This window comes from Xenia sp. Carnegie-2017, unplaced genomic scaffold (assembly GCF_021976095.1).
Source record: "Xenia sp. Carnegie-2017 unplaced genomic scaffold, XeniaSp_v1 HiC_scaffold_2, whole genome shotgun sequence".
In the NCBI taxonomy this organism is placed as follows: Eukaryota; Metazoa; Cnidaria; class Anthozoa; order Malacalcyonacea; family Xeniidae; genus Xenia; species Xenia sp. Carnegie-2017.
This window is the reverse complement of record NW_025813482.1, coordinates 7381557-7396057: the sequence shown is the minus strand read 5'-3', so window position 1 is coordinate 7396057 and position 14501 is coordinate 7381557. Positions and strand designations below refer to the sequence as shown.

Here is a 14501-nt window from a genome sequence, read left to right as displayed (position 1 = left end):
AAATCGTTAATTCAACACCACAAACTTCATGAATTCAAATTCAAATTGTGCATTGCAGACCAAAATAATACAATTCTTTTCATTGACTTTCTTGACCACAATGTGCGAACGTTTTAGAAATAACAATGTTGAGGTGGATAGTAAATAAAACAATGAGCTTATGGAAAAAGCCAAAAACGAGCTAGATCAGAAAATTACTGTTAATGTTTCTGCAAATAAATTACGTGCAAATCGAGTGAAATTCACTAGCTGAACATACGTAACATGGCGTACAAACATAAGCTCTTATGCTTTGATGAAGGAATAATAGAAAGCCACATTGTCAAAGCAGTAATATGATACATTAAAATTACGAACATTTATATGGCAAAAAGAGATATGTGTTGAAAATTTCAAAAATATTGACATTCTTGATTTCATCAAACAGAAGGATCATTCTCAAACTGGTGATATCTGCCTGAAGAACCACTTCCATCACTTTTGTTCAAACCTAAAATTATAAAATTGACAAATGTTCATACATTCACAAGTGAGAAGGAAATTGAGAAAGAAAAATTGACAAGTGTTCACATATTCACAAGTGAGAAGGAAATTATGAAAGTCCATGAACCAGATATTTTGGAATAGGTTGAGACGTTTTGTATAATTCGACATTCATCCAATAAAAATTTCAAATCTATAATTACATGCTTTATAAAAATTTTAAAGTTAATACAAGGATTAACTAAAATTAAAATCTAGAAAATAAAATATTGTACATTATGTTTATGGTGATAAGCAGGACGTACGTAAAAACAACTTAGTAAGAACAAGTCTACAACTCACCATATTTGTTTCTTATTTCATCATTTTTTATTTTCCTCTGCGCTTTTCTGAACATAAATATATTTCAACACATAAAATTGCTGAAAATCTTTCGATGCAAACATCATAGAATTACGTAATAAAGTGAATGGTTTGTACTCGGAAGTATCGTTAAATGTTAGCAGATGTACATCGTTCAGGTTAGTGCAGTTATGGGAAGGACTGTTAACGTTGATGTTGACTGACATTTCGACAACCTTAGTGGTAGTTATCAGTAAATGTAGAGTATATCTCGTACCTTTCTTCGTGTTTCTGTTTAAGTTCCATTCTTTTACGTTGAAATCTTGTTTCTTCGTTCATTGAACTGCAATAAAAGACAAGTCACTAAAATCCTACTATCCTAAAACAACCAAGACACAATTTGATACAAGAAACAGAGTCAATGCAAAGACAAATATCTGTGTCATTAGTAATACCTTCCTTTACTCAATCTACATCGACAACAGTAACAGTAGAAACAGCATCCAATAGAAATAAGTACAACAACACCCAAGACTGGTAGAACAATGACCCAAACATATCCTGGAACTATATCAATGAAGTTACTCATAACTAATGTCCAGACAAAACCAAGAACTACATGCATGTATAATAATGAAATGACATTCCTGCGCAAATGAATTATATCGATAAAGCGACTGATGAAACGGCAAAAAATATGCATGCAAACACACTAACCATTACAGTTTCCATAATAACGCCAATTTACACCGCATCCTTTTGGTAAAACACCATCTTTCTTTATGCAGGTACTTGATGATGAACACCAAAAGCACTAATTATCACAAATAAATAACATAAAAGTTACGTACGTACATTAGGAAATACATTGAAGATTAAACATGACAATCTTGAGAATAGAGAGTAGTGAGTCCACTGCTTACTGAGTGAAAAGAGCATTTTATGAGCTGCTCAATCAACTCTGTGAAGGTGTATTCTAGGGCCTTAGCTTATATCGTTAATAGGGGGGTGAGGGGTGTAAATTCATATATTCGGTTGTACCAAACTGAATATTTTTCGAAGTGATTTGGCTTTTTAAAGAAATTGGTTGAGTATAACTAAATATATGAATAAACACCCCCCAATTAGCGTTCAAGGTAGTTTGCCCTGGGTGTATTAATTTTTTTTTGGAGTGCATGGTTCAAAATAACTATTATCATTTGTGATTGAAATGTTAAAATTATAATCGTACAGTTAAAAAATGTCTTTTTAAAAACATATTGAAAAAACTTAATGCATTAAAATGATAAAAGAAATTTTAAAAAATAGGTACATGGCACGTTCATGTCACAAAACAAAACAGATTGGCAAACATAATTCGATATATATACATAATAAACACAAAACTTGTTTGAGATTGCAAAAACGGAATTTGTGTTCCTTCAGCCAACTTTTTTATGTATATTTGATTGAAAAGCCTGCCATTTTAGCCAGACCGACTTTTTTGTCCTCAATAAGTTTATAATATACAAAAGATAAAGAGTGTCACACTTCCCACACCTTTGCCTAATGCTCTGCATATATTATAAAGCACGCCACTTATGTATGTTTCAAAAAAAAACAGATCAAATTGCTTTTTGTTTTTCACTTGAGCCAATAACAAAGGAAATTGTGGGCAGAGTGAAACAAGCAATAGACAACCAATGCATCGTATTGTGTTTTGAAATGTAGCATGAGTGTTGATGCATTGTCATGTTTGATGCATCATGATATGTGTTTTGAAATGTACCACAAGTGTTGATAGCACTATATCCAGCCTGTAAATACACTCATCATTAATTCTAACCATGTTTATGTATAGTCTATTCATATATGTATAAATCGTATCACTGTATCATATTACTCTTATATATATTTATCATATACATAATACTCTTTCTTATACTGAAGATGGCATCATGAGATGTTGAAATATGTTTATTTATAAAAAAAACTTGTCGTATTCATTAAATGCACATTATCAATTGTGCTTTTACGCAGTTATGATTCCATGAAATTGGAGAAAAAATTCTGATGACTTGGGATAGTTCTAAGTAAAAAAATCAAACATTTTGGCAATTCTATTACATGATTCACAGTCTGCAATGTGTCACAAACGTACATTATGTAGTTCTGAAAAATTAAAAATGACAAAGTATTGGTAAAAACATGTGGAAAAAACCTCATATTGAGTGCCTAGCTTAACAACTTTTGAATTAAACTGTTTTTGTATACCTACATTTACAATTTATTTTAAAACTGCTAAATCAAAATGAAGTAAGTTAAATAATGAAAATATGTTAAAGAAATGGTGGTGTTGAAAAATATGTCAAATTTGTAACAATATGTATTAGTTAGGTTCTCAAATAAAGGTGTTTCAATCTAATCACAAAAAATTCTTCCCCCAAAGCTCCTCAACTAAGCTTTAATTGTCAGAAAGGGCAATCTAAGATTACACAATATGTACATAACTCAATTGGAATGTAAATATAGCTACTTACAGTTGTTTCATTGTACTTGAGACAGTCATCACATTTCTTTGCAGTAGTGCAGTTTGCTAGAAATAGAATAAACTCATATTTAAATCTCTACTAAGGAATACAAATGAATAAATATTACAAGTCAGTAGGGTCAAATAATTTCCCAACAATTTTAGTAAATTATTGAGAACATCTGCACTGTGCCAGCCTGCCGAAATCTCCACTTACAATGGGTCAATGCACCTAAATGCTTTAAATTGGCCTAACTTTGATTGTTTTACATAATAACCTAACTTTCATTATCTTCATTTATGGACTAAAATCATTAGAGATGAACAGCCATTCATTGAGTGTAATTGTTATAATTTAGAAGAATAACTTGTTCTAGCGGATTTATTTGTCGATTTCATATCAAAGGACGATCAATGGATCAATCAGATTTGAAATGTTGGTAACTTGAGAATATAACAGTCTTCACACAATGACACAGACATCGCCATCAAATGCTTGGACAATGTGTTGGGATACTTTTATGTGTTGGGAACTTTTGCAAAAACCGGAAACCTTAAATGTGACAAGTTATTATATACATCGTAAAAATAAAGCGCCAATCGACTGATATAGCAATATTTTCATTTATCCAACGAATGTTTATTTCGACATTGTCGTACTTCGTTGCCATTGTCAAACGTCAAAACACGTATAAGTAAAAAAACTTTTACCACAAGATCTTAAAGCATTTTAATACAATTTCATACCTTCACCAGCATGGGCATAGTTAGCCAAAAAGGAAAAAAAGAAAATGATGCCAATGATCGCGATCTTGAAAACCATTTTTGTAACCAAGATAATGAAGTCGTATCACAACGTAGGTAATTCTTCCTTATTTAGTGATACGATTTTTCGTATTTTGTCATGTGACATTAATTATGTAACAGCATACCTGCATAATTATGTACATTACTCCCAAGTACATTACTCCAAGTCATCTGGGTAAAGTGTGTCAGGCCGCAAAATTTGTTCCAAACACTGAACTTAAATTTTCTTTTTTATGGTGATATTCATTTATCTGCTTGAAGAATCCAATTCCCTTATAAGAATACATATCTGTGAAGCCATCGTTACTAATTTTATAATAGTTGAAAATTTTATACAGCTTACTTTTATCTGGCAGATTAAATACAATACTCTTTTGTGTTCTCTTTCCCTCCTCACCCAACGACGAGACTAAAGTCGCGCCCTGTTGGTATAGTTCAATAATTGAACGCATAAACAAACGATGTAAATAATATTACATTGGCAAGTTATTAAAAAAAATAAAGTTTTATTTGGTTAATCTGATGAAAACTTGAAGACAAAATGGCGGTATTGTAATCAATCGCTGTAGGCGTCCGTTATTGCTGGCTTCCTTCTGCTCCCCTAGAAATAGACTGAATGCTAGTATTACTTGATTAATTTTTCCGATGTGTGTATATATAAAGCAGTTTTTACTCGAGTATTTGATTAGAGAATAATCTATATAATTTTTTGTCGTTCCTAATGATGTGGCTACTAGGATAGCAAGGAGTAGGGCAAGGCATAGTTTATATATGGAAAGGGCTTTTCTGATAAGGAGAAATGCAAATGTGATTATTTAAAGAGTTGTCTTGTGAGACAAATGGTGGTTGTTAAGGGTTTTCTATCAAAGTATGATTACATACGGTATTGTGCGTATTTAGGAGATATTAGATTCAAAAAATTAACTGTTGAACGGGCAGATAACGAAGAGAAATTGAAGCGGCTAACACGCAAAAGATACGGTCTGGTGTAATAATTCTAGACAGAGAAGATTACAACAGCAAAATGCTAAATATTTTGAAAGACAACAACAAGTTCTGCGCTGTTGGAAAATTCCAGAGTGCGATGATACTAGTACATTAGAAAGGAAATTGCAAACACTTCTTCTAAACTTGGAAAAATCAAACCAAATTAATGAAACTTTTTATAATTTAGGGGCAGAGAGACCACGTTTGTATGTTTTGACAAAAATTCACAACGAAGGCGCTCCACTTCGACCAATTCTAGCCATGATTAACTCAGCTCAACATGAGCTAGCCAAACAACTGTCAGTGGTACTTTCACCCGTTTTGGAGAGGTTTTCAACATACGCTTTAAAAGACTTTTTCACTTTTACTGATGAGCTTAAACAACAAAATTTTTCAATGTATTCTAATCTAACAATGTGTTCTTTCGATGTAACTAGTCTCTTCACCAATGTGCCCTTAAAAGAAACCATTGAAATTTGTGCTCAAAATCTTTTTCAATCGGACATGACTTTGCCGGACATGTCTGAGAAGGCCTTTAGAGAACTAATGATGGCTGCCACAAAAGGTGTAGAGTTTAGTTTTGATGACAACATGTATAAACAAATTGACGGGGTGGCTATGGGTTCTCTACTTGGACTGGTTCTTGCGAATATTTTTGATGGCTATCATGAATGCAAAATGCTTTCATTTTCAGGTTGTCCGGATGTGCTGTGGTATAAGCGTTATGTGGATGACACCTTTTCTTTGTTTCATAACGATAAAAATCGTGAACTTTTTCTTAATAAACTTTGCTCTCTTCACCCTGCACTAAATTACACCTCTGAACTAGAGTCAAACAATCAATTAGCTTTTTTAGATGTTCTTGTACACAAACGAAATGGTCAGTTCTTAACAAGCATTCATCGCAAGGCAACTTTCACTGGTTTGTACACACGCTTTGACTCTTTCTCTTCGCATAGAGAAAAGATTTCTTTAGTGAAGTGTTTGATAAAGCGAACGCATAGATTGTCCTCAAAAGAGTTTATTGATAGTGATCTTATCTCACTGAAAAATATTTTTGTGTCAAATGGATATCCGGAAAAGTTGCTAGACAAACTTTCCTTATCCACTAACAATGAACGGAATAAACTTTTCGGACCGGCCAAGTGCCCTGTTTTCCTTAAACTTCCCTGGATGGGTAAGGCCTCTAATGACATCGAGAAGGAAACTAAAAATATCACCGAGAGTTTGTTTTTTCCATGCAATGTGGTCTTTATATTCTCAAAAAGAACTATTCTTCCACGCACTCCCTAAGAGTCTCTCCCTGCTCAAATATGAAGCAATGTAGTCTACGAGTTTAAATGTGAGTGTGAAGCTGGCTATGTAGGTAGAACTTCTCAAAGGTTAAGTAAGAGAATAAAACAGCATGTACCAGCTTCTGTCAGGAATAAAACTGTTCCTTTACGACAACTACCAAAACGTGGGTGTAAAAGTGAAAATCCTATTCTATGTGATTCAGCGATTGGAAAACATCTTTTAAGCAACACTCGCAGTGCCAATGCTTATTCTGACGAAAGCTTTAAAATTATTTAAAAATGTCGCTCGTTATTCCAGCTACGCGTCATGGAGTCGGTATTAATTACATTAAATAATCCTGTCCTTTGCCGACAAAAGGATTATGTGTTTAATCTGTCTCTGTTTTAAGTGTCATCTCTAAAAATAGGGATGACACTGACCTTTTGTAAAATTATAAATATAGCATGATTTGGAGGTTCTTATTTAGCAGACGTTGACACCTGACGAGTAGTCTGCCGAAATGCATAGTGTCTCTTTCTAGCTGTAAATAACGGTTCCTTTGAATTGTTGGGTTAGTGTTCTGGTTAAAACAGTTCTTTTAAGAACTATTACAATGTTATTATCACCATTCACCATGGTATTTGCTATTTTGAAATCCATCTTTAAGTTTGTCACCACGACAAAGTCTCTGTTTCATTATATAAGAGTTAAATACTTTTCTACAACAAAATTATTAGTTTCTGTACTTCTATCAGAAGCTCGGAGCCAGGACAAATTTTCTGTAAATTTAATGGCAGTGAGTCCAGTGACAACATTTGATGTGAAAAAAACAAATAAATAAATTCAATCTATCAATTTAATCATCATTTGCTTCATATATCGTTGCTCCTTAGACAAAGATGTCGTTATGAACGAATAGGTGGTATAGTGGAAATCGTGCCTTATCAATGACATTTCCTTGATATGACAACACGTTAAAATGACAAAACGATTTCAAATAGTTTCGATATGGCCATTAAAACCAGCAATATAAATACAATTTTCATTAAACTAAAGGAAAATTTGCAGTTAAAGCAAAATAGCTACAACCACAATACTGTACTTGTCATTTCTTTCAAGATATCTACAGTACATTCGTCATCAGTATCATCAAAATAATCCTTTGTCAAATCTTGTAACATCTTAAAAAATGAAACTCAAACGAAATTATTCTATATATGAAAACAATACAACACAGTGTAGACTGGACACCACAAAAAACTGTAAAATTTTTATGCACAGCAGATACATGAGATGGTATTTGCAAAATACTGTTCAAAATTGTTCTACATTGTGTATCTGAACACGGTTTACAACTACAAAACAGACTATAATAATACATTGTAATCATACAAGTTAACATTCCGCTGAAGCACAGCATAGCTACGTATGTATTCATATTATGCAGTACCTTAAATGGTCGATTTAGCGCCGCCGCGGTAAAGCGAGCATTTACGGTACTTCCAAAACATAAAGTACGTATCTTTTTGCAAATGTATAAAACTAGCAATAATATGCGTAGAATTTTTGTATATCTTATTATTTAAAGAATAAATAACAAAAAAATTCTCATTCATGTTTTATTTCCCAACATGTCTTTACCAAAAGTTACATACCATGAGGAACATAAAAAATGTTACCATCTTTTACAAATTTTGAATATAATATCTGGTTCAAAAACTGTTGATTGAACTCAACAATTTATATTTCGACGAATGTCCAAAACATTTTTGTAAAGTAGTTCATAAAAAAATAGCCAATGTGGGTAAAATTAGAATTTTTTATTCAATTTTTATGTTAAAAACATGCATTAAAACTTAAGTCTAAAACTTTACTGGACGCTCTCGCCATTAAGATTTTAGCATTAATATTATTTTGGATAAGCGCATTTATAAGAAAGTAAGAATAGGTACGCGCAGTACCAAATGCGGAAGAAAATGATACTGCCTTCTAGCTTCCCAACATCAAACGGTTTTTTTTGCTTGAGTGAACAAAAACTTTAACTCCTAAATTCACAAAACTTTAAGCCGATTTAACGTCTTAAAATGACCAATTAATTATCGGCCGTGGATAAATTAAACTTGAAATCACATTTGAAATTAAACAGACAGAAAATCAATCGATACAATAAATTTCAATTTAATCAACTAATTTACAATAAAATCACTTCATTAAAATACATGAAAAAATTGAGAAAATCGTTAATTCAACACCACAAACTTCATGAATTCAAATTCAAATTGTGCATTGCAGACCAAAATAATACATTTCTTTTCATTGACTTTCTTGACCACAATGTGCGAACGTTTTAGAAATAACAATGATGAGGTGGATAGTAAATAAAACAATGGGCTTATGGAAAAAGCCAAAAACGAGCTAGATCAGAAAATTACTGTTAATGTTTCTGCAAATAAATTACGTGCAAATCGAGTGAAATTCACTAGCTGAACATACGTAACATGGTGTACAAACATTAACTCTTATGCTTTGATGAAGGAATATTAGAAAGCCACATTGTCAAAGCAGTAATATGATACATTAAAATTACGAACATTTATATGGCAAAAAGAGATATGTGTTGAAAATTTCAAAAATATTGACATTCTCTATTTCATCAAACAGAAGGATCATTCTCAAACTGGTGATATCAGCATAAAGAGCCACTTCCATCACTTTTGATCAAACCTATAATTATAAAATTGACAAATGTTCATACATTCACAAGTGAAAAGGAAATTGAGAAAGAAAAATTGACAAATGTTCACACATTCACAAGTGAGAAGGAAATTATGAAAGTCCATGAACCAGATATTTTGGAATAGGTTGAGACGTTTTGTATAATTCGACATTCATCCAATAAAAATTTCAAATCTATAATTACATGCTTTATAAAAATTTTAAAGTTAATACAAGGATTAACTAAAATTAAAATATTGTACATTATGTTTATGGTGATAAGCAGGACGTACGTAGAAACAACTTAGTAAGAACAAGTCTACAACTCACCATATTTCTTTCTAATTTCATCATTTTTTATTTTCCTCTGCGCTTTTCTGAACAAAAGTATATTTCAACACATAAAATTGCTGAATTAAATCTTTCGATGCAAACATCATAGAGTTACGTAATAAAGTGAATGGTTTGTACTCGGAAGTATCGTTAAATGTTTGCAGATGTACATCGTTCAGGTAAGTGCAGTTATGGGAAGGACTGTTAATGTTGATGTTGACTGACATTTCGACAACCTTAGTGGTAGTTATCAGTAAATGTAGAGTATATCTCGTACCTTTCTTCGTGTTTCTCTTTAAGTTCCATTCTTTTACGTAGAAATCTTGTTTCTTCCTTTATTGAACTGCAATAAAAGACAAGTCACTAAAATCCTACTATCCTAAAACAGCCTAGACATACAAGGAACACAGTCACTTGATACAAAGAACAGAGTCAATGCAAAGACAAATATCTGTATCATTAGTAATACCTTTTTTTACTCAATCTACATCGACAACAGTAACAGTAGAAACAACATCCAATAGAAATAAGTACAACAACACCCAAGACTGGTAGAACAATGACCCAAACATATCCTGGAACTATATCAATGAAGTTACTCATAACTAATGTCCAGACAAAACCAAGAACTAAATGCATGTATAATAATGAAATGACATTCCTGCGTAAATGAATTATATCGATAAAACGACTGATGATGACAACGGCAAAAATTATGCATGCAAACACACTAACCATTACAGTTTCCATATCGCCAATTTACACCGCATCCTTTTGGTAAAAGACTATCTTTCTTTATGCAGGTACTTGATGATGAACACCAAAAACACTAATTATCAAAAATAAATAACATAAAAGCTACATACGTACATTAGGAAATACGTTGAAGATTAAACATGACAATCTTGAGAATAGAGAGTAGTGAGTCCTTTGCTTACTGAGGGAAAAGAGCATTTTATGAGCTGCTCAATCATCTCTGTGAAGGTGTATTCTAGGGCCATAGCTTATATCGTTAATAGGGGGGTGAGGGGTGTAAATTCATATATTCGGTTGTACCAAACTGAATATTTTTCGAAGTGATTTGGCTTTTTAAAGAAATTGGTCGAGTATAACTAAATATATGAATAAACACCCCCCAATTAGCCTTCAAGGTAGTCGGCCCTGGGTGTATTTATTTTTTTTTTTGGAGTGCATGGTTCAAAATAACTATTATCATTTGTGATCGAAATGTTAAAATTATAATTGAACAGTTAAAAACTGTCTTTTTAAAAACATATTGAAAAACTTAATGCACTAAAATGATAAAAGAAATTTTAAAAAATAGGTACATGGCACATTCATGTCACAAAACAAAACAGATTGGCAAACATAATTCAGTATATATAAGTAATAAACATAAAACTTGTTTGAGATTGCAAAAACGGAATTTGTGTTCATTCAGCCAACTTTTTTATGCATATTTGATTGAAAAGCCTGCCATCTTAGCCAGACCGACTTTTATGTCCTCAATAAGTTTATAATATACAAAAGATAAGAGTGTCACACTTCCCACACCTTTGCCTAATGCTCTGCATATAATATACAGCAAGCCGCTTATGTATGTTTCAAAAGAAAAACAGATTAAATTGCTTTCTGTTTTTCACTTGAGCCAATAACAAAGGAAATTGTGGGCAGAGTGAAACAAGCAATAGACAACCAATGCATCGTATTGTGTTTTGAAATGTAGCATGAGTGTTGATGCATTGTCATGTTTGATGTATCATGATATGTGTTTTGAAATGTACCACAAGTGTTGATTGCACTATATCCAGCCTGTAAATACACTCATAATTAATTCTAACCATTATTTTATTGTAATATTTATATATAGTCTATCCATAATTGTATAAATCGTATCTTTGTATCATATTACTCTTATATATATTTATCATATACATAATCCTCTTTCTTATACTGAAGATGGCATCATGAGATGTTGAAATATGTTTATTTTAAAAAAAACTTGTCGTATTCATTAAATGCACATTATCAATTGTGCTTTTACGCAGTTATGATTCCATGAAATTGGAGAAAAAATTCTGATGACTTGGGATAGTTCTAAGTAAAAAAATCAAACATTTTGGCAATTCTATTACACAAATCATAGTCTGCAATGTGACATTATGTAGTTCTGAAAAATTAAAAATGACAAAGTATTGGTTAAAGCATGTGGAAAAAACCTCATATTAAGTGCCTAGTTTAACAACTTTTGAATCAAACTGTTTTTGTATACCTACATTTGCATTTTATTTTAAAACTGCTAAATCAAAATGAAGTAAGTGAAATAATGAAAATATGTTAAAGAAATGGTGGTGTTGAAAAATATGTCAAAATTGTAACAATAGGTATTAGTTTCTCAAATAAAGGTGTTTCAATCTAATAACAAAAAAGCTCCTCAACTAAGCTTTAATTGTCAGAAAGGGCAATCTAAGATTATACAATATGTATATAACTCAACTGGAATGTAAATATAGCTACTTACAGTTATTTTATTGTACTTGAGACAGTCATCACATTTCTTCGCAGTAGTGCAGCTTGCTAGAAATAGAATAAACCCATATTTAAATCTCTATTAAGGAATACAAATGAATAAATATTACAAGTCAGTAGGGTCAAATAATTTCCCAACAAATTTAGTAAATTATTGAGAACATCTGCACTATGCCAGCCTGCCGAAATCTCCACTTACAATGGATCAATGCACCTAAATGTTTTAAATTGGCCTAACTTTGATTGTTTTACATAATTAACCTAACTTTCATCATCTTTATTTATGGACTAAAATCATTAGAGGTTAACAGCCATTCATTGAGTGTAATTATTATATTTTAGAAGAATAACTTGTTCTAGCGGATTTATTTGTCGATTTCATATCAAAGGAGGATCAATGGATCAAACAGATTTGAAATGTTGGTAACTTGAGAATATAACAGTCTTCACACAATGACACAGACATCGCCATCAAATGCTTGGACAATGTGTTGGGATAATGAACTTTTGCAAAATCCAACGAATAGTTATTTCGACACTGTCGTACTTCGTTGCCATAAGGGAGTTTTAGCAAGAGTACGACTACGACAACGAGTACAAAGTTTGACCGTGTAAGGGAATGGCACGGGGAAGTTTGTTGTCGTTGTCGCTTCGTCAAAATTTTGTTTTAGTTGTAAACAACAGACCGAGCCTATTTATTGTGAAAAACACCGAAGTTTGCGAAGCAGCTACGGCTCTATTTGTCAATAATGATATCAACAAATCGGTAATACTGATTTTGCAAGAAGATAGGACTCTTTAGAGTAAAAAATCTTCACTATTTTAAATTTTATGTACGATATATTTGTGTACTATTTTATTGTTTGTTTACCTTTCACTTTGCGTACGAAATACATGAAAGTTTTGCAGGTCATATTTTCCTTTTTGATGTACATCTGCGCTCAAAAAGGTTGTAAATTGAAGCCTGGATGCTCGAAAATAGTATTGTAAACTAATTTCTTACAGAATGAAGAAGTATACCTACTTTATTTGTTTAAAAAGACATCGTAGTCGCGACTACGAATTTTTTACACAACATCGTATTCAGATTGATGACGGCTACGTGTTGTTGTTGTCGCAACAATGTTTTCGCGCCAAAATGACTTAAATCGTACTTGTAGTCGTACTCGTAGTCTTTGCTAAAGCTCCTTAATATCAAACGTCAAAACACGTATAAGTAAAAAAAACTTTTACCACAAGATCTTAAAGCACTTTAATACAATTTCATACCTTCACCAGCATGGGCATAGTTAGCCAACAAGGAAAAAAAGAAAATGATGCCAATAATCGTGATCTTGAAAACCATTTTTGTAACCAAGATAATGAAATCGTATCACAACGTAGGTGAATCTTCCTTTCTTAGAAATACGATTTTTCGTATTTTGTCATTAATTATGCAGGTATGCTGTTACATTAATTAAGTAACAGCATACCTGCATAATTATGTACATTACTCCCAAGGACATTACTCCAAGTCATCTGGGTAAAGTGTGTCAGGCCGCAAAATTTGTTCCAAACACTGAACTTAAATTTTCTTTTTTATGGTGATATTCATTTTTCTACTCGAAGTATCCAATTCCCTTATAAGAATACACATCTGTGAAGCCATCATTACTGATTTTATAATAGTTGAAAATTTTATACATCTTACTTTTATCTGGCAGATTAAATACAATACTCTTTTGTGTTCTCTTTCCCTCCTCACACAATGTCGACACTAAAGTCACGCCCTGTTGGTATAGTTCAATAATTGAACGCATAAACAAACGATGTAAATAATGTTACACTGGCAAGTTAGTTAGAAAAATAAAGTTTTATTTGGTTAATCTGATGAAAATTGGAAGATAAAATGGCGGCATCGTAATCAACCGCTGTAGGCGTCCGTTATTGCTGGCCTCCTTCTGCTCCCCTAGAAATAGACTGAATGCTAGTATTAATTGATTAATTTTTCCGATGTGTGTATACATAAAGCAGTTTTTACCCGAATATTTGATTAGAGAATAATCTATATAATTTTTTTGAGATTACGCCTCAATAGATTGCTCAACATAAAAAAATATTTCTACTTCATTGACATTCATACTAAAATTTCAAAGTTGTGCCAAAATTGTAATAATACGTTGCCCATGTCTGTAGAGTTGTAATTTGGTTTCCCGTAAAGGTGTTTTAATTTTCTAAAAAGTTTTCAAATTGATAAGTTTTTATGGTAATTTTAGAGATGCCCATCCCTAAAGTTCGTGGGGACGTTACTTTTGAACTTGACACCCCCCTGTAACGCCATAAGAGGTAATGTAGAAAATATATGATGAGACAATTGAGATTTAGAAGGCTATTACAGTTATAAAAACAGGACTTTATTTTGAAATTTATATTATCTACATTTTATATGTTTGTAAATGATGATCGTCCAGGTTAATAAAGTCCTGAGAAGGACTGTTTTTTTGTTGTTGACTATGTATGACAACTCAACAACAACAAAAAC

General features: G+C 32.1%; 1 protein-coding gene across 3 annotated transcripts; it reads right to left on the bottom strand.

The window, feature by feature from the left end:
• Nucleotides 1–25: 25 nt before the first annotated feature.
• LOC124440358 (pituitary tumor-transforming gene 1 protein-interacting protein-like) lies at nt 26–13385 on the bottom strand. 3 transcript variants are annotated; one of them, XM_046990736.1, is made up of 7 exons: nt 13250–13372; nt 3345–3400; nt 1543–1639; nt 1281–1392; nt 1103–1168; nt 826–872; nt 26–490 (listed from the first exon to the last, which is right to left on the bottom strand). In XM_046990736.1, the coding sequence occupies exons 1-7, from the start codon at nt 13323–13325 to the stop codon at nt 420–422; spliced, it is 525 nt and encodes a 174-aa protein (XP_046846692.1). In that variant the 5' UTR covers nt 13326–13372; the 3' UTR covers nt 26–419. The 3 variants fall into 3 exon arrangements, with proteins under 3 accessions (XP_046846692.1, XP_046846691.1, XP_046846693.1); XM_046990735.1 differs by lacking the exon at nt 13250–13372 and adding an exon at nt 4082–4214; XM_046990737.1 differs by lacking the exons at nt 26–490; nt 826–872; nt 1103–1168; ... (1 more) ...; nt 1543–1639; nt 3345–3400 and adding exons at nt 8820–9127; nt 9449–9495; nt 9729–9794; ... (1 more) ...; nt 10187–10280; nt 11973–12028 and having other exon boundaries at nt 13250–13385.
• Nucleotides 13386–14501: the final 1116 nt, after the last annotated feature.